Source organism: Nanorana parkeri, unplaced genomic scaffold (assembly GCF_000935625.1).
Source record: "Nanorana parkeri isolate BGI_ZX_2015 unplaced genomic scaffold, ASM93562v1 scaffold48, whole genome shotgun sequence".
NCBI lineage: Eukaryota > Metazoa > Chordata > Amphibia > Anura > Dicroglossidae > Nanorana > Nanorana parkeri.
This window is the reverse complement of record NW_017306316.1, coordinates 1119495-1140987: the sequence shown is the minus strand read 5'-3', so window position 1 is coordinate 1140987 and position 21493 is coordinate 1119495. Positions and strand designations below refer to the sequence as shown.

Sequence of the window (21493 nt, the reverse complement as noted above, 5' to 3'; positions counted from 1 at the left end):
CCTCTAGATGTGCTTGCTTTGCCTGTCCCAAGATTAAAGGGCTGTGAGCATGAGGAATGCCAGCATAACTATTTCTGTGTGGATAGCTCAGTGAGGAAATAAAAGCTAGCAGAATAGTTGAGAAGCCCAGCAGAGGTCCTAACGATCAGTTGTAGTAAGAAAAGAGGTGAAAGGTTTCATTAGCAATCTTGGATTTGCCTTTCTACTTTTAAGGAAGGTGTGTTAGAACAGCACACCTATTCTTTAAAGTTTGTTGTAAAGTTCCACTTCCTCCGTATTATTGCAAAATCGGCAAAGGCACCTTAGAAAATTCAAGCACGCTTTATGTGGTGCAGGACACTACAGCGCAGTAATTAATCTTGCTGCTCTGCAAGATTTGTTTAGGCTGATTCAGAGAACAAAATCTGAGTAAAACTTAAAGTAAGCTCTGTACGCTATATCAGGCGGGCAGCCATAATGCCGACCTTGCTGTAGGTTAAAGGATGCAGACCCAAGTAGAAGTTTGTTAATCATGTAGGGAATTCATGCCATCCCTGACAGTGTACAGTGAGCAAGATGGATGACCTGCCAATTTGCTCCCGCGCTTGGCTGAATCTGGTCAAATTTACAGTACTGTTTCTCAGCCGCCTGCAATACAGAAATAACATTTTCTGCGTTATATATTTTGTTTATAGTGACCTTAGGGTTTACAGCAAAGAGGCAATCAGATTTTAAGAACGCAGCATTCCTTTCAGGCCTCGCTGGAGGATAATGTAAAAAAAAGTGTGCGCACAATTTTAATTTCACTGTTGATACCATGTAATTGTATAAAATACATAAGGTAGCCTTTTGTTTTTGCTATTTAATACCGTGTACAGTATGAAGGCAGAATTAAGTACTTATTTAAATATGTACATTCATCTTTTCTCACTGGAACACAAATCATAATTTTACTAAATGTATCAAAATGTCAAAATACTGCTGGGATAAAAAGCAATTTTAAAATGTATTTGCTATCAGACTATAAATCCTGTCAGTGAAAGATCAGTTTTTACAATTGTGTGATAATTTAGGAAAATTTTGCTGAGTGATTTAACTGACATATTTGTTCTTATTACCGATTTGTCAAGTGCCAGCATTATCCACCATGGGCTACAAAGTGAGATATGCGGGGGCTGTAACAGTAATATTAAAACATACACAGATGCATGACAATGTGATACATAGATTCTGCAGCACTCAGCCCTATTAGCCAACTAAGGGCTCTGTCTAATTTGTGCCCAGTTAGGTTACTTTTGCAGATATACATACACGCTGTACTGCATAGCAAGGTTCCTCTGCACTGTGAAGCCTAAATGAACGTTTAGTTTAAATCTACAATACATTCCATATAGATCAAAACAAAAGATCTAGAAAGTCTTACCGTTCCTTCTCATTAAAAGGAGATAAGTCTGTCCCATGCCACCATGCTGTCTGTTGGAAAGCAGTAGTTTCTCTGTAGAGGTCCAACATATCCCCTGCTGAGTCGGACCGAAAGCTCTAAAATCCACAAACAGATGATCACTGCTAATTTGAGAGCTCTGGCTTTGACTCAGCAGGGAACATATTGGATCTCTGCAGAGACACCACTGCTACCACACAAAAAGCATGGGATCTATTCTACTGCTTTTCTACTCGGGCTGTGGCTTCTGGATGAAAACAAAAACGATACGACTTTTAAACTTGTTTTGGTTTTATGCTTCTCAAATGTATGTAGCTAATCTGAACGTTTAGCTGGGTGCTTAAGATGGTACATAGCTTACGGACATTGATTCCTAATGTAGAGTTTACAACCCCATGATCCCACTCTGGGGTGCAACAAACCTTCTGCTAGGAATATAATCTATCCTCTAACATACAGCTGCAATACAGGAACCAATTAAACAGTTGTAGCTGGGAAAAACCTATAGTTCTTGTATCACCTCTGTAGGGTTAGAGCGTTACACGAAAGTGTAAATGGCCCATGTCAAGGAGTCCATACATGATTTGGCCATGCACACAGGCCTCTTCTGTTTAACACAGGAGAAATAGATCTCGGAAATATAAACCAACATTTTACTTCCCAGATCAAGTTAGGTCAAGTAAAAGAAAATATTAATTTCCCATTAGGGTTTGATTTAAAATATGTGCCCCCCTCGGGCGCTTTAATTGTGCTCAAGGCTGAATGTACTATCTGCAGCTACCACTGTTCATGAAGTAATAGTAACAGCAGCATCAGGTCCAAATAGTGAATTATTGTGTCTATATCTGGTCCCAATCTCTAATGATAGCAGCAGCTGACATCATTAGTCAACCAAGCTGGCTGCTGCTGATTTTGTTAGTCATCTATATTAGCTGCTATGTATTATAATAAGGGCCTCTTTTAGCTGTAATATTAGAGGACATTAATCTCAATATATAAAATTGGATTGTCATATGACACACAAGCTCAGGGTTAGACAGGGCCATGAATGTGAAAGGGGATTATGTAACATTTACTAGAGCATGGAAAATGTCAACTTACTATTCATTTTATTGAGATGGAGTTGTAGAGCTGCAATTAATTTGACATTTCTGTGCTTTTTTTATCAGTGTTTTTAAATTTTTTTAATTTTTATAGCTTTGTATTTTACTTGTAAGTTGTAAATTTAAGTTGTAACGACATGATTAAAACCAGAGGGCAGTATTGGAACATGAAGCTAAAATCAAGCAGTGGAAAGAGCAATTCTAACCTTAGTGTTAGTAAAAAAAATAAGTTTTATTTTACCAAAACAGTAGTTGATGTTTGGAACAGACATTCAGCACATGGGATCAACCTAGATCTATATTTAGACAAAAAAAGTAAAAAAAAGAAAAGTGGGCATACTCAACTCCACTTTGGTCTTTTTTTGCCATTTACTCTTCTATGCCTCTAAGTAGTTGGGCTTATTGTTCAGCATTTTTTAATGTAAATATTAAGGATTGACGAGATGGTGCTAAATGTACACACCTGCACAGCATTGAGAAGCTAACTAATGTACACTCACCGGCCACTTTATTAGGTGCATTTGTTCATTTGCTTGGTAACCCAAATTGCTAATCAGCCAATCACATGGCAGCAACTCAATGCATTTAGGCATCTAATCATGGTGAAGACGACTTGCGGAAGTTGAAACCGAGCATCAAAATGGGGAAGAAAGGGGATTTAAGTGACTTTGAACGTGGCATGGTTGTTGGTGCCAGACGGGCTGGTCTGAGTATTTCAACTGCTCATCTACTGGGATTTTCATGCACAACCATCTCTAAGGTTTACAGAGAATGGTCTGAAAAAAAGAAAATATCCAGTGTGCAGCACTTGTGTGGACAAAAATGCCTGGGTGATGTCAGAGGTCAGAGGAGAATGGAAAGACTGGTTTGAGATGATAGAAAGGCAACAGTAACGCAAATAACCACTCATTACAACCAAGGTATGCAAATACTATCTCTGAACGCACAACACATCAAATCATGAATTAGATGGGCTACAGCAGCAGAAGACCACACCAGGTGCCACTCCTGTTGGCTAAGAACAGGAAATGGAGGCTACAATTCGCACAGGGTCACCAAAATTGGACAATACTGTAGAAGATTAGAAAAACGTTGCCTGGTCTGAGGAGTCTCGATTTCAGCTGCGACATTCAGATGGTAGGGTCAGAATTTGGTGTAAACAATATGGAAGCATGGATCCATCCTGCCTTGCATCAACGGGTCAGGCTGATGGTGGTGGTGCAATGGTGTGGTGGATATTTTCTTGGCACACTTTGGGCCCCTTAGTACCCATTGAGCATTGTTTAAATGACATGGCCTACATGAGTATCGTTGCTGACCATGTCCATCCCTTTATGACTACAGTGTATCCATCTTTTGATGGCTACTTCCAGCAGGATAATGCACCATGCCACAAAGCTCACATCATCTCAAACTGGTTTCTTGAACATGACAATGAGTTCACTGTACTCCTATGGCCTCCACAGTCACCAGATCTCAATCCAATAGAGCACCTTTGGGATGTGGTGGAACGGGAGATTTGCATCATGGATGTGCAGCAGACAAATCTGCAGCAACTGTGTGATGCCATCATGTCAACATGGACCAAAATCTCTGAGGAATGTTTCCAACACCTTGTTGAATCTATGCCACAAAGAATTAAAGCACTTCTGAAGACCGTGGCCGGTGAGTGTAAGGGTACTGTTAAGAAATGGTAAAATGCATATTTTTTTTTTTTTTTTTTATAAAGAGGCACAAAACAGTTGGCCTGGTGGGGAAAGCATGATAAATTGCAACACTTAGTTGCATCAGTACCATGGCTCCATCAGGTCCAGATGTAGGCACCATGGCTTGGCACTCGCCCCCCACAATCCCATTATGAGGTGTAACAAACCTTCCTGCAGGGATTAGAATTCTATCATCTTTCCTTTAGCTGTGATTCAGGAACCAGTTAAAATAATGTCACTGCAGAGTTAGTATGGTTCCCGTGAAACAAGGTCATCCAGTACCCAGGGAGAATTTGCCAAACTCTTTCCTTTTCCTTCCACAAGGCAATACAGTGTGCCAAAGCAGTCTGTAGCCAGACTTGGGCACTATCATGTGGGGGTGGAGAAATGGTCCTTACCCCTGTGTAAGCTGTGACTTAGACCTGACCCAGAACTTACACAGGTATATTGAGGGACTCTGGCAGACGAATTAAGTGTTTGCTACGCAGCAAACCTGTTACTGTGCCCTGGGTAAAGGTCTCATTTGTTTTTTAAAAAAGCTAGATTTTATGCAACACAAGGCTGACACAGTGCAAAACCCCCAACCCATGTGGGCTGGATCTTTTTTTCTTTTGCATCAGACTTGTATTGCCATATTTTAGGGGGACACAGAAACCATGCAGAAAAGGGGAATAATTGACAACTATGGAGTGGGCATTAAAATAATTTATTTTTCTAATTCCTGTTTTTTTAATTTAGCTTTTTGAGCACAACCTATGCCATCGACCAATAGACTGCAGTGGACATAGCCTAGCCTAAAGAGCATATTTGTTAGCAGTGTTAAGTCTCAAGTGTCAGAATGCCCAAGCGATTCTAGCACACTATGGGAATTGTTTACTGAGGATGATCAATTCAAAGAAAGCTTTCTATCCCCTGCCTCCATGAGGTATCCTGTGTGTGCAGCATTGGCAAATGCAGTACATACCTAAATCTGGCAATAAGTTATACATAGATTACAGGTCACAGATTGGTTAGTTAGTAACATAAACCTGCAGTATGTTAAATTGGACAGTTTGAAAGATGACAAAAATCCAACTATTCCTATTGAAACCATGTGTATAACACAGATAGCGTCCATGCTCCTTCCTGTATTTCACACTGCATTTTGGTTACATTCGCTTTCAGGACTAAACTCCAACCTTTCATATTAAGGGCTCTTAAGATGCAGTATTATATTTACAGTATTAGCAAGGTCATGATACTTGCAGTAGCCAGGATCAAGAACTGTAGGTTCTTGCATAGACAGACCTATCTATATTGTTTCATTAAAGTTACTGAAGCAGTGATCAGGCTTTAAAGCTGAACTCTTGGCAGATACAAATGACACAAATTAATGCAGCTCTATAGTCATTAATACATTATTAAATGCATTTGTAAATGCAAGCAATGTAGGTATCTGAACTTGACATGGTATCTGCCTCTTGCAGAGCTGGAGTGTGAGAGGCAGTAGCAGTACAAGGAACCAATCAGTTCCTGTGCTGATGAGACGTATGCTGATTGGAAGAAAAAGCAAAGTGACAGATGATCTCATCACTGTGCCGCTTCTTCATTCACTGTCCAGTCACATGCTGGAGTGGACCCAGGAGGACCCGGGCTCAGATGAAGTGGGTTGAATGTTGCTTACTATCAGACTGAGGACATTTAGTGGCAAAAAAATTATTGTGGGGTAAATCTTTGAAGCCAAATATTGCATCAAAAGCTATGTTGTTGTTATTTTATCTTTAAATTGGCTATTCATCAATTTTATCTTATTATTTTTGACCAGAGTTCTGCCCCAGTTTTGCTGAGAGAAATATAGAGGCTTCCATTGCCTATTTCTCCTTCTGCTAATGCTAGTTGTCTGCTCTCAAACTGACCATATGGCTTTATTATATTATCTATAACCCAAAATGATGTATCCAAATCAAGAGTCTTAACATGCTGCATAATTGATTTGGATCAGTGATTCGGAAAATATAATCTTCTCCCCGCGTCCCTGTGCCGATCGTGGATTTGGGCGGGAGGTGAGCGTGAGGCGGGGAAGAGGTGCGGCGTGGGGAAGAGGTGTGTCACGCAGCGTGTGTGGAGCCATGAACAGGGCAAATCAATTGGAAGCCGATTAATCGATGATTTAAAAAGTTGAGAACTTTTTCAATAATCAATTATGTTGATTAGTTGTTGTAGCCCTAACTATTAGTACTTAACCCAGAGATTGCCGGGCAATTAGTATATTTCAGTGGCGGTAGCCTTAAATTTATTCTTGGACTTACCTTAAATCATTTCGATGAGCTCATCGTAACTCTGATCTTTCCAAGACAGTACTTGTTACCAAAGATTGAGTAGGTGTGTGATGTTGATACACTGTTTATAGTTTGATAAACCGTGTTTCATAAAATCTAATTATAAAGCGTATAATCTGACTCCTTCCGGGGCAGTGACTGACTTCATTGTTTTAGCCTCATTGTCTAGGACAGTGATGGCTAACGTTTTTGAGTGCCAAAACTGCAATGCAAAATAAATGTATTTATCTCAAAGTGCCAACATTGAAAATAAGTTTGGTATTGTGTGTTAGTTTGGGCACTGGTTTAAAAAAATGTTCAGCATCACTGCCTTAGGCAAAATAGAGAAACACACATATTTAAACATTTTATTTTTTCTTTATGTTTTACTTTATCACTTTTTTTTCTATTTTTTTAATTTTTATCTGTATTTTTTTTCTAATTTTCCCAATTTTATATTTTCTTTATTTTTTTTTCACCTAACTTTATTGCTATCAAACGGGCTACAAAGCCCCTGTGTGATAGCATTTGGAGGTGACAGGTTCTCTTTATTGAACCTGTCACTTCCAGTACAGGAGTAGCAAAGCAGGACTAAATGTTGAAAAACTGCCTGTGTCTAGCAATACGAATTCCACACCCCTGCCTAGGGTGGCGTGCCACCAGAGGGGCCTCTGCGTGCCCTGGGTTCACCCCCACTGATCTACAAGGAGGGGGCACATGTCGAGGAACAGCTGGTCTCATTGGAGCCTTCTCATGTGGGTGGTTGCTTTGTGACATATTTCCTTTACACATTCCATATTTTTCAATAATGAACATAGAACAAACAAATATGCATTGTGCTGAAAAGTATTTATTTAATGTTTTTGCCCAAACACTTAACAGGCATCATGTTTACAAACAGCTGGCTCCAACTCTCTCAGCTTGGGCTCTCTGAACTTCCTATTCAGTACAAGGTCACAAGGGACAGAGCAGTCTTCAGCAGCTGTCCATTTATTAGTTTGGAAAAGAGAGAAAGGAGTAGAGTGAAGCAGGTTGCAGGCAAATAGCTTGCCATGCCTGTGTGTTTGTGGAGACTCGCACATCTTACTAGCATGCGCAAGGGTGGTTCCATAGGTTTCTGCAAGGGGAAAGGAACCCCCTTAAAACAGGATATCAGGGCCATTGCTCAGAGGACCAGCTGTTTCAGGAACTGAAGCTTTTTAAACATTAATCAGCATTTGAAATGGCTTAAAAACAGTTTGACATACTTATACCAATGGTATGTAGTCCTTGAGGACTGCACTGTTTGACTGTATCATTATATCATGGAAACCTGAGTTTGTAACCTTTATTTGATACTGCGTTTTAATACACACTGAATGTGAAAGTGTGATCACTGTTATAAGCATTTAAAACAAAACAAATAAAAACTTTTTGGAAGTAAAAACAGTTTGACATTATTATCACTTTTAAGTTCAGTTTGTTTACTGCAGACTAATTAGAGATAATAAAACCATGCTTTGATTACATATTTGCATGAACAATCCACTTCCCTCACTTATGTACTACCATGTATTCACTTTTTATTTTATCAATGATAAAATAGTTTACTTGTTCTTGTTGCAGAGTATTCATGCTTCATAATGATGTAAAAGTGACAGCAAATTTTTAATTAAATGCACTATTGTTTTGCACAGAAAATACTCCAAAGAGTTCAACCAGCTGCAGTCCGGCTCCTGAGTCTCCAATGAGCTCCAGTGAATCAGTAAAGAGTTTGACAGAACTGGTGCAACAGCCGTGTCCTACGATAGAGACGAGCAAAGAAGGTGAAGCGCAGGAGTCCAGTGATGCAACAGCTGGCGACTCTCAGCCAGCCACACCTCTTCCATTTCCAGGGCAATCCTCACTGAGTATTCAAGAACTGGTAGCCATGTCTCCAGAACTGGACACCTATGGCATAACCAAGAGAGTCAAAGAAGTTTTAACCGATAACAATTTAGGTATGGTGCAGGTTCCTAAACATTCTAATAATTTTAATGTATACATTTTATATTTTTGTTAGGGGAACATGATGGTTCTGTGAATGTGTTAACAGTTTTAGCAGGCGACAGAATTATGTAATATTATTATGCAATTGTGCTATGTCTACACTTCTTCTAATCCTATCACCCCCGCCCAGATTTATGTTGTCAATCTTTTTAAGGTGTGATCATGCTTTCAATGTAGCTGCTGTACAAATGGTTTTCTACCAAACTAAACACATAGAGGGTAAGTTATCAAAACTGGAGCAGACAAAATCTAGAGCACTTGTCCATGACAACCAATCAGCTTCTCTCTTCAGTTTGTTCAGTTAAGATTTGAAAATGAAAGAGAAGCTGATTGGTTGCCATGCACAGCTGCTTCAGATTTTGTCTGAACAGTTTTAATAAATTCCCCCCATAGTATATAGAGACTGGGTTTTGATCCTACGAATTTTGCCCATTCAAGCTGTGTAGAAAAAAGGCCCAAGCCTGAGGAAGTAGTCTGATGGGACATTTATTAATTACCTTGTTTTTATTTGATTATTGAATTAAATAGCCGTTGAAAAAAATATCTTATACAGCCTATTTTCATGCTCATATACCGTAAGCAACCTTGTGGTTCTGCTGAAGCGCCTAAAGCCCTGGAATTCTGATATTAAAGTGTTTACCCTTTGAAAATATTGTTGTGTTTAGCCCATTCCCTTGATAACTCCCTTACCTCCATAATTGCCTATAGCCTCAAAGGTCAGCATAAAGGCAAAGAAGGTGGAAAGGAATGCAGCTGGATATCTTTAGTCCTTGGGGCCTAGCTCTAGGATCCTGCATACCATAAATATACTTTTTTAGTACTTTAAACAACCACAGGTTCCATTTGAAGGAGAATTATGAGGTGAGTTAAAATCCCTCATCCTCATAGTTCGAGCCGACGTGTGACAATGAAACTGTCACAGGTCGGCTCAATAGATCGGTAAGTGAGCGAGCACATACCGTCGCTCGCTCACTTCTCGATCATCTCCCTGCAGAGAGCCGCGACTGTCAGTCACGCCTCCCTGCAGGGATTGCCACCTCCCTGCTCAGATCCTCCAGTGCTGACTGGAGGAACAGACGGGGGAGGGGAGCGGGTACAGCTGGCTCTGCCTCTAGATAGGCAGAGCCAGCTGTCACTCAGACAGCTGGGTGGATCTCGACAGTAATGTCGGGATCCGTCCCGGCTGCGAGTGGTCTCAGTATACTGCAAGCTGTAGCACGATATATACAGAGGTTTGGGTCACGGGGATGCAAGTTTTTTTCCTCCCATGTCCCTTGAGAGAACTATAGGGAAAAACACTTACCCCATAGCTCTCTCTTAAGTATTCACACCTTGGAGAATAAATGTCATGTTTGGTAAGAAATACATTAATCTGTTTAGCCTGGCAAAAGAAGTTAGTGGATTACATGGGTGTCAATCTAAAATATTTAAAATAATGATTCCTCTTCTTTGGGCACTATATCTCATACACTTGATAGCCTTTTTTCATAGAATATGCTTGGCAAATTTGGGTTAGGGTTAGGTGGGCAGGTCAACAGGTCATTCCTGGGGTGGCATGCAAAATGGGCCAATTTAGACGTGAGCCAATAAAACTTCCAGCATGACTTGAGTGACTGTGGGAGGAAACTGAAGTACCCAGAGGAAATCCACGCAAGCATAAGGAGAACATGCAAACTCTATGCAGATCGTGCCCTGGCCGTGATTAAAACTAAGGACCCCAGTGCTGCAAAGCATTAGTGCTAACCAATAAGCCACTGTGCTGCCCCACTTTGTGTTGGCTTCTGTTAATTTAGTTTATTTGCATTTTAGGTATTTGTATTTTAACAAACCTTGTGTTTAATATTTTGTGATAAAATATCTGAAAACCAAGAAGGGAAAAATTTTGTAAAAGAAAATTTCAGTCTGCTCTCAAAAAAGTATTGTTTTTTCTCCTCTGAAAGAGGCATTGTTTTTAAAGGATTGTTTCTACCTCTTATGTTTTCTTTAGGTCAACGTCTGTTTGGAGAAACTATTCTTGGGCTCACTCAAGGCTCAGTCTCTGATTTGCTGGCTAGACCAAAGCCATGGCATAAACTTAGCTTGAAAGGAAGAGAACCGTTTGTACGTATGCAGCTTTGGCTCAATGACCCAAACAATGTAGATAAGCTCATGGATATGAAACGGATGGAAAAGAAAGGTATACAGCTGTTTATAAGTATTTATGTAGCTGTAGAATTGTTAAGGACAGTGCACCTTAGAATTTTTCTATTCTATTAAACCAAACTTATATTAATATGCATATCTCAATCCAAGACTCTCCCACACTATGGCTTTTGGAAGTTGATTTGTGCTTGAAAGAACAACATTAACAAGACTTTTGTAATATAACTACGTGCTGGTGTATAAGAATTGCTATGGTGCCTTAGTAAAGATTAGATAGTCTCATGCACCATCTAGTGGTTATATAGTGTGCAACTGTAGCGAATGACAATTCACTTTGTCATTATCATGATTGTAGGACAAAAGTCATTTGTTATATATCCAATCAGGAATGTTATCAAGTATTTTTACTATGTTTTCAACATTAAGGAAAACGTAGGGGTTTATGGATGGGTGGTGATAATGAAGGCAGACCGAGAGCTCCCCAGAGAATCTGAGGACTGACTTGGCATAGCAAACATTTTGCTTAGACCATAGAAAGGTAAAAATCTGCAATAACCTTGCAAAATAAATAATTTGTCTAAAGGGGATTTTATTTCTCCACAAAACTGGAATTAATCTTTGATATACAAACAAGACCCCCCACCCCCACCCCACCTTATCTGTAGCACCCAGACCTTCTGCTGTTTCTTGCACAACCTTAATTTCCAACTAGTGGATTGAAGCAAGCATATTGACACCTTTCTCAGAGAGAAAACAGACGAATTGGAGAACTTCTGTGAGCAATAATATTAATAAAACTTTATATTGCCTCCTAGAGTTACTCCGAAAAGCATTGGTCTTTATCTGAGCTATACATTATACTGTTTAATAGAGGTGGTATTTGGGTTTTTACAGCCAGCATAAATATTTTTTACATTTTACCTCCTAAAGATATAAAGATTTCTCCATATCCAGATTTCCATCTCTGGATATTGCTGTTAGAAAATGGCAACTTGGTAATGGGCAACGTAATAAGCAAGGGTAAGGTTTGTACGCTGCCTTTTAACAAGTTAATTTTTTTATTTTTTATTTGGCGGTATAGCAACTGAGCTGGGGCCAAAGTGAAACACTAGGGTCTGGATCCTTTGCTAGGTTCAAGCTAAAAACACAGAGGTGTTTGCCAAGTCTGCTCATTTTGTTATGTTTTTGCCTGAGTATCGACCTATGTTTATCCCAGACATATTTAAATTCACTGTTGAATGATTCACCACCTCTGCTGGAAGTATGTTCCAAGTATAAACTGCTCATTTGGTAAAATAAAATAGTCTAAGGTTAGTTTTAAACTTTCCCTAATGCTAGTTTGAGGTCTTTCACCTGTGTTCTTGATATAAGCGCCATATTGGAAATGTAGCCCTCCTGAACCTTATTCACACCCTTAATGTATTTAAAGGTTTAATTCATGTTCCCCCTTTACTCTCCCTCATTCAGGCTGCACATATTAATTTCCTGCAGTCTCTCCTGATATGTTTTATCCCTCAGAACCATTTACTATTTTTGTTGCCCATCTCTGGACTCCTAGCTTATCAATATATATTTGTAAGTGAGGTCTCTAGAAGTGGAACCAGGATCTTCTCTCTCCTGTTGGTGATGTCTCTATTGATGCACCCCGGAAATGTATTTGCTTTCCCCATACCTGGCCATGCTGTTTACTCACTTTGCAAGAAAGGCCCCACCCATTGTTTTCAGAAGAACAGGCAGAATGTGTGTAAAAGTTATTGGCACTATGTTACTGCTGTCCTTGGTTCTCCTTCATGACCCATAGATTCTGCTGAGTAGGTGCTTTATACATGGAATTGCAAGAGGCTGGCCAAACATAAGCATAGTTGTTCTCTGATCATTGGGGTCTTTCCTTCTGCCTATAAGTCAGGAAATGATAGGCAGCATCTGGCCAACAGTTTATGTATTAATGCTGAACATATAAGTATAATAATTATATATTTGATAGTTTATCTTTAGGAAACACATAATGGAATTAGACCAGTTACAGACAATTGATCTTTGATATAATCTGTAAACTGGTTACAATGTTTTTTTTTTTCAGAGCTATGACATTAATGTGTGTGTGTATGTGTGTATATATATCTGTAGATATATCTGTAGATATATCTGTAGATATATCATATATCTATAGATATGTATATTTGGATTCATTTGTGATTCTGTTCTAAAGTGAAAATCAATAAATGTTTTTTATTTTTGCTTGCAGCATACATGAAAAGACGACACAGCTCAGTGAGTGATAGTCAGCCATGTGAACCTCCATCTGCAGGCCTGGATTACAGCCAGGGTTCCAGTCCACAGCCACAACATCATTTGAAGAAGCCACGAGTGGTGCTGGCTCCAGAGGAGAAGGAAGCTCTAAAAAGGGCTTACCAGCAAAAGCCATACCCTTCTCCAAAAACTATAGAAGAGCTTGCCACACAGCTGAACCTGAAAACCAGCACGGTTATTAACTGGTTCCATAATTACAGGTAAAACCTATACTGAGACAATCTTCTTATACTGACAATACGTAACTTCTCTGGTACAACAGCTTCTAAAGATTAAGGGGCTTTTTGCAGTGCAAAGAGGATGTGAAAAGTGCAATCCATAGCAGATCTAAACTCACTGGCCACTTTATTAGGTCCATCTTCCTAGTAAAAGTTTGAACCCCCTTTGTCTTCACTACTGCCTTCATTCTTTGTGGCATAGATTAAACAAGGTGCTGGAAACATTCCTTAGAGAGGGCCATATTGACATGATAGCATCACACAGTTGCTGCAGATTTGTCGGCTGCATACCCATGATGCGAATCTAACGTTCCACCACATCCCAAAGGTGCTGTATTGAATTGGGATCTGGTGACTTTGGAGGCTATTTCAGTACAGTGGACTCATTATCATGTTCAAGAAACCAGGTTGAGATGATTTTAGCTTTGTGACATGGCGCTTTATCCTGCTGGAAGTAGCCATTAGAAGATAGGTACACTGTGCTCATATAGGGATGGACATGGTGTGCAACGATACTCAGGTAGACTGCGGCATTTAAACGATGTTCAGTTGGTACTATGGGGCCCCAGAGTGTGCCAAAAAAATATCCCCCGCACCATTACACCACCAGCAGCCTGAACCATTGATACAAAGCAGGATAGGTCAATGCTTTCATGTTGTTTACGCCAAATTTTAAACCGTCCATCGGAATGTTGCAGCAGAGATCGAGACTCATCAGACCAGGCAATGTTTTTCCAATCTTCTGTTGTCCAATTTTGCTGAGCCCTTGCAAATTTGTATACTCAGGTTCCTATTCTTAGCTGACAGGGGCGGCACCCGGTGTGGTCTTCTGCTGCTGTAGCTCATCTGCTTCAAGGTTCAGTGTGTTGTGCATTCAGAGAACCAGTCTGGCCATCCTCCTTTCACCCAGATAACTGCAATTTACTGGATATTTTCCCAGACCATTTTCCATAAAACCCTAGAGATGGTTGTGCATGAAAACCCCAGTATATCAGCAGCTTCTGAAGTACTCAGACCAGCCAGTCTGGCATGAACAACCATGCCATGGTAAAAGTCACTTAAATCACCTTTCTTCCCCGTTCTGAAGGTCGGTTTGAACTTTAGCAGATTGTCTATGTGCATTGAGTTGCTGCCACTTTTACCTAATAAAGTTGGCTGGTAGTGTATATGATTGTCCAATTACTTCTGATTGGTTGTCATTTGATAAGGTGATTACAGATATACGATTTAGCTTCACCAAATCTAACCGGTATATGTCAGAGCAGGCCGTGAGTTCCCCCTGTCTTCCTCAGAGGTCAAAGAGCGCATATTCAGCCAATATGAATTTGCTTGTTAGGAAGACCTTCTGTGCAAAACTTTAATTGGCCAGATTTTATTGTGTGCCCAACCAGCATCTGATGTCTGTAGTATCTTAGAGTAGAAGGAAAGATTAAAATAACCCATGTTTAAGATATTCCATCCCCACTGCTAATATACATTTTGCATACAGTTGTAAGAAATACCTTTTTTAATAATCAAACGGTCACTTGACCTCAAAGCTACAGTTCCCCAGTGTAAATGAGCGGCTGACAACGGCAAGAGCAGTGGTAGCTGGCAGGTGATGTCACAGCTCTGTATAATTCAGCCCCGGTTTCAGCTTGCACATCTACGCAGAGGAGTCAGAGCTTTGTGGTCACACGACCACTCAGAAAAATATTTTTTTGTAAATGGATTTACACTAAGATTTCTTACAAACTGTATGCAGCATGTATATGAGCAGTGGGGAGGCAGAGTTTTAAACTTGGGGTTTTTTAGACTTTTCTTCTACCTTAACTTATTTTGAACACTTTTTTTTATCATTGGCACTGCCTTGTATAGAGATATTCTATGATGTATGTGGCCCAAGTTTATAAAAAAAGTTTATTTTGCTGTAGTTTGATGTTTTATATAAGAGGTGATATGGGTAAAGTCAAAGGGCCCAGTGGTGTAAGTGGAGTGAAGTCAAGAGCTGTAGTATTCACATGGCTGCAGTAAGGAAATGAAGATGATAAAGATGCTGACTAACATACAGTACTGTGCAAAAGTTTTAGGTAGGCAGGTGTGAATAAATGCTTTCAGAAATAAAAGTCTTAATAGTTTATTTTTTATCAATTAAAGGAGAACTATGGGGTTAAGGCTTTTCCGCATAGTTCTCCTTAGGGTAACGGGAGGACACAAACTAGCGTCCTCCCGTCACCCTAGGCTCAGTGTATACTGAGACGCCGCAGTATACCGCCAACTGCTGCTCGCGGTATACTGAGACGCTGAAGCGGATCTGTCGGCTAGAACTATGAGGTGAGTGAAAAGCACTCACCCCATCGTTCTCCTTTAAGTAATCCAGAAGAGACCCGGGAGCAGCATTGCTGCCAAACATCAGGGAGGTCAGTTGTCAGGCCCCGCTCCCACATAAAAGGTAATTCATCCGAGTCCACCAGAAGGGTGTAGAGTAGATTAAAGAGATACCACCCCTCTGGCCTCCATCCCTCAGACACCACCTCTCATATGCGGTATTAAAGGGTCTATCTAGGACCGCAAGGAGCCAAAAAAGCGGGGAGGGGGGAATCCAGCCCCTCCCCTGTCACGGCAGAGAGCCGTGACAGGATCGAGAGGTGAGCGAACGCCGGTATGTGTTAACTCACCTCCCAATCTACTGAGCCGACCTGTCACAGGTCGGCTAGAACTATGAGGTGAGTGAAAAGCACTCACCTCATAGTTCTCCTTTAACAAAATGGAAAGTAAATGAATAGAAGAGAAATCCAAATGAAATCAATATTTGGTGTGAACACCCTTTGCCTTCAAAACAGCATCGATTCTTCTAGGTACACTTGCACACAGTTTTTGAAGGAACTCGGCAGGTAGGTTGTTCCAAACATCTTGGAGAACTAACCACAGATCTTCTGTGGATGTAGGCTGCCTCAAATCCTTTTGTCTCTTCATGCAATCCCAGAAAGACTCAATGATGTTGGGATCAGGGCTCTGTGGGGGCCAAACCATCACTTCCTGGACTCCTTGTTCTTCTTTACACGTTCCTAATGACATTGACTGTATGTTTGGGGTCGTTGTCCTGCTGCAGAATACATTTGGGGCCAATCGCACTCCTCCCTGATGGTATGGCATGATGGATAAGTATCTGCTTGTATTTCTCAGTATTGAGGACACCATTGATTCTGACCAAATCTCCAACTCCATTTGCAGAAATGCAGCCCCAGACTTACAAGGAACCTCCACCATGCTTCACTGTTGCCTGCAGACACATTATTGTACCGCTCTTCGGTGAACAAACTGCCTCCTTCTACAGCCAAATATTTAAAATTTTGACTCCTCCGTCCAAAGCACCTCCTGCCATTTTTCTGCACCCCGATGTTTTCTTTCAGATGATGGCACTGCGTGACATCTTCTGATGTCGAAAGGGGAAGTAAGCATGATGTGTCCTTCATCTGCTGCATTAAGGCCGACCACTGCATCTAGGGTCCTCAGCGTTGCCCGTTTCTTTGTGCTTCTTCAAAAGAGCTTGAGCAGCACATCTCGAAACTCCAGTCTGCTTTGAAATCTTTACCTGGGAGATACATTGCTGATGCAGTGTAACTACACTGTGTCTGGTTGCTGTGTTCAGTCTTGCCATGTTGTATGACCTGTGACATGAAACTGTCTTCCACAACCTCACCTTAGTAGCAGAGTTTGGCTGTTCCTCACCCAGTTTTAAGTCTCCTACACGGCTGTTTCTGTTTCAGTTAATGACTGTTTCAACCTACCTATGAAATTGATCATCATTAGCACCTGCTTGGTATACTGTAACTGATTAATCATACACCTGACTCTGATGCAAGTATGTATGTGCCGCGTATAAATATATACATAACACAACCAACGTGATTGTCTATCAAACAATATGTGCATAAAAAAAGGCAATTCCATCCACATCCACGGTGTATAAAAGTTTTAAAAAAATCTGTCTGAACAGAGAGAAACACAAATAATCCACTGTCCATCCACCACCAGATGATGACCATTGAGTGAACCCCCAATAGAGTGCTGTCCCTCTTTGTTGTAGAGCCCGTCGAGGATCTACGCTTAATGCAATCTACTGGTTATAATCCTCCTGTCCGAGCACACACAAGCTCCCAGGAAGCCAGATGCCGTATTATCTCAATCCCAAATAAAAAGAAATAGAGGCCATATTGTATATCATAAAAAACATAAAATCTTTATTTGCAATGCTACTTGCATAAAACCATAAGTGTCCAACTGCACCACAAAAAACTGTTGTGATATGGGAAGGAAGACCACCAGGTAAGCTCAACCAACTCCAATCTTCCTCCAGATACTCCACCAACTTTGACTTTGTGCAAGTGTAAGAATTGATGCTGGTTTGAAGCCAAAGGGTAGTCACTCCAAATATTGATTTGATTTCGATTTTGCTTATGTTCGCTCACTTTGCATTTTTTAAATATAAATATGTTTTTGAAAGCATTCTTACTTTACAGCAATTTTTCTGTACTGTGTGTGTAATTTATTGCATTACTTTTGAAAATGATTTGTACATTTAAAAGGAATTAAGAATTTTTTTTCAGGCCCTTCGTGGGCCTTTATCTTCAATACTGCCTAGGATTCAATGGTGAATACTGATTGTGGTGAGAATTGGTTTGTAGGGGGAGTCATTTTAGCAGTCTCATGTGACATGTCTCCTGCCTGTGATGCTTTTTCAGCAGTCCACAATTTTCTGTAGTATTGTGGCCTCTTGGTGGTGTTGGGAGATGTACTTGAGTGCCTCAATATCAAGAAAGTTGACCACCACTCCTCTGAAGGTTCAGATGAACTAGTGGAATTACAAAGAACTTTTGTTACAACCAGATTCAGGCAGACTAGAAAGAATAATTAGCTACACTATACTTTATTTGCTGTCAGTGAGCCAAATAGATATGATGGTACATGTTTTGACTACATAAAAATAGAAGTGTATAAACTTCATCATTTGTAAAACTGGCTTTTTGTTTTCCTTTTGCAGGTCTCGTATACGCAGAGAACTGTTCATTGAAGAAATTCAAGCAGGTAGCCACGGGCAAATTGGTTCCAGCGATTCCCCATCAGCTACAAGCAGTAGAGCAGCCCAAAGTTCAGAAGGAGATAGCTGTGATGGAGTGGACATGGAAAGCACAAGTGATGGGAAGCATGGTGTGTTAGATGGAGATGAATTCAATAGTGACAACTCAAAGTCTCAGGGAGGACAGACTGATTCAGCTTTTGAAGAGGGTGAAGATGCTAGATCTACTGAAAGACCAGAAACCACCCGGTCAGACAGAGACTGCTCGGTTGATAGGAAGGAGGAAGGCCGGAGAAAACTGCAGAGTCGGACTTCCCTTCCTGGAACTCTGTGTTCTGGAGAAACTTTAGACACAACACCGAAATCTGCTACTGAAAAGCATGCCTCTACCTCAGCTGCCTCAAGCTTGATTCCTACGAAGGAAGGTTTCCAAAAACCTAAAGAGGATTCTGAGAAACTATCCAGCGTGCCAAGTACAAGTTCACAGAAAGGAAACTCTATCCAGAGCTTGTTCAGCTTTTCTGAGACATCAAGTTCCAAAAACACACGGGACAACACCTTGAGGAAAAAGAAAGCCGCAAACTTGAACAGCATAATTCACCGTTTAGAGAAGGCCGCTAGCCGGGAAGAGCCCAACGAATGGGAGTTTTGAGATTAAGTTAACCCTGGTTCCAGCAAACTAGGGGAATTAAAATGGACTTTTCACTGGTTATATCATATTGCGCACTTATCGCCCTGCAGGCCACAGGGCAAAAACGCCATAGGCCAAGGTGCATATAGAATACAAAAAGGAGCATTAAGCCCACTTTTATGTTGTGTTTTCGAGGACGAAAACTGAAATATGTAGTCAAGCTTTTTTGTACCCTGAAGTGTTTTTACTATTGCCCAAGTGATTTTCACACTTTCTGGAATAACTTACAGCTTTGCCTTGTGCCCACTTTTTTAACGTGGGCTTAAAAAAAAGTACAAAAAAATCTATAAAAAAAAAAACAAATAGAGGAAAAAAAAAGATTGAACCCACAAAGTTAATGGGGCTTTTTATCTGCCATGTAATGGCCATAGAGCGATAATACACTATGATCTTCTTATACCAGGAAAAGGAGGAGATTTTTTCAGGAAAAAATGTCCTTTTTATTATTTTAGTTTTCATTTTTAGTAGCTGTTTCAGTTGCCACTAAGAGATTGCACAGTCAACTGACTCTAAACACACTAGTTTGGAATCCTATTTTCAAGAAGAAAAAAAAATACCTGCTTGGAACTCTGAGATATAATAAACACACCAACTCCACTTATTTTCTAACAAAATGTCACATCAGGAAAATATCTTAATTTGTGGTAGCTGACGTAGTGTTTTTCTTGTTAGTGAAAATAGATATCCAGTGCACATTGTTTCATAGCTTTAACCAATTCTGGTCTTTTCCAGATCAGAGTTTGTTTATTACACTCCATTTTAGGCCAAATCAGGACAAAAAAAAAAGATCTGAATTTAGGTATTTTATAATCTGCTTTTTAACCTCTAACCACAGAGCACGCTGATCAGACCTCATATTTTAGGGGGGCAGAAGGGTACAAGTTGGAATGGTAGACCTGTACTGATTGATTTGTGGGCTAAGAGTACACCCTTTACAGTATTCCCTTCATAGAATCATTTGTATCTGTTGCATTACTCCAACGGACAACATCCGACTTTAATAAGTTATATTATTACCAAATATGCTGCCAGCAGAATGAGTATAAGAGACATTTTACATGCAGACTAATCAAAAACTTTTTGTAAAAAAAAAAAAATAATACAGAAACACAACAAACCTCTTACATAGTACTATGTAAATAGAACCTAAAACCAAAACACCCGTTTTAACAACACCGCATTTGTGGCTCAAAGCAATCTTTTTATACAAGCGCCGGCTCTTGTTTCAAGTACGACACCCATTCCAATTTGTATCCTGTTCCTTCTAGCTGTCAATATGTGTGTGAGAGAGAACAGAGACGTGTGAGATTACCCGTGTATGCAATTTTATAAGTCTGTGTATTTTCTTATGTATTTGTGCACACATAGAGTGCATTACTGCCACCTTTTTTCAATAAGCTGGTTGATCTGCTATGGCTTCTACAAGATTTGCTGAACTAGGCTCGTTTATCGCCATATCTTAAAAACTAACAATAGATGATTTCAGTATATATATATTTTTTTTGCTTATTTATAGGTGCTGTATTTTATTATCCGATTGTTAGGAAGGGATGAAACGGGGGCAAATATTCTTTAGAGGGATAGACTGCCGGCAGTATTGGGTATAATTTACAAGATGTAGTTGTCATACTGTATATTATTGATTTTAAAGATTTTTTTTTTTCTTTGATCTTATTGTGTATCATTGGAGCATTGTGTCTTAGGTCAGCATCTTTTGATGACGTTATTTGGTGCATTTGTTACTTACGTTTTAATAATATTACGTTTTTTGTTTATTTTATTTTGGGTCCCTTTTTCATATAGGGGATAGGAGTGTTGTGTTTCTAGCTACACTCTCCTATGCTAAACCTCATTGAGCTTGTATTATTTAGTAGAAAAAATGTAATGTGTAGAACCACAAAAAAATAGCTCTTTACATTGCATTGGCAAGATGCAGTAGCACTTCAGGTTTTAAGACAGACAAATTTCTTTATGATAAACAATACAGAAGTCAGAAATGCAAATAAGTTAAAATGGCTCTAAGAGGCAAATAACAGGCAAGTGTCATCTTCATCTGACTTTGAATATTAGCATGTTATTAACTGTTTAACATTTTTTTTTGTCTAGATATTTGAATGCTTTTTACAGAATTACAGGGTCCATTACCCATTATCCAATTAAACAGGCTCTTCTAAAATATGAAAAGCTAAAATAGTAAATTTATTGTTGCTTTTCTGTAAAACTTTTGCTAAACTTGCTGTTGGTATGCAGCAGTCTCAATACTGAAGGAAATGAGACAAGAGCTGGCAACTCCTAATGCATACAAAGTCCAAGGTAACTTTATCTCATCTGGAATCCTAGTTAATGCCCTGTACAGGAAGACCCTTGCCCTTGGCCTGTGAAAGTCTGAACTAGTCTTGTCCTCAGCTGCTGTAGTAGACTTACTGAAAATAAAATCATGCAAAATTTTAGCATGGAATTCTAGGGGCGGTTTTAATTCTCATTTAATTTAGTCCAGGCACAGTGTTCGAATGTATCTG

General features: G+C 39.8%; 1 protein-coding gene across 1 annotated transcript in view; it reads left to right on the top strand.

Moving 5' to 3' along the window:
* The window catches only part of CUX1 (cut like homeobox 1), a 241199-nt gene extending 220239 nt beyond the window's left edge, over positions 1 to 20960 (top strand). The window contains exons 21-24 of the mRNA XM_018573575.1: positions 8203 to 8505; positions 10542 to 10730; positions 12942 to 13206; positions 18248 to 20960. Coding sequence (XP_018429077.1) covers positions 8203 to 8505; positions 10542 to 10730; positions 12942 to 13206; positions 18248 to 18935 — 1445 coding nt within the window. The 3' untranslated portion in view covers positions 18936 to 20960. The remainder of the gene's footprint in view (positions 1 to 8202; positions 8506 to 10541; positions 10731 to 12941; positions 13207 to 18247) is intronic.
* Positions 20961 to 21493: the final 533 nt, after the last annotated feature.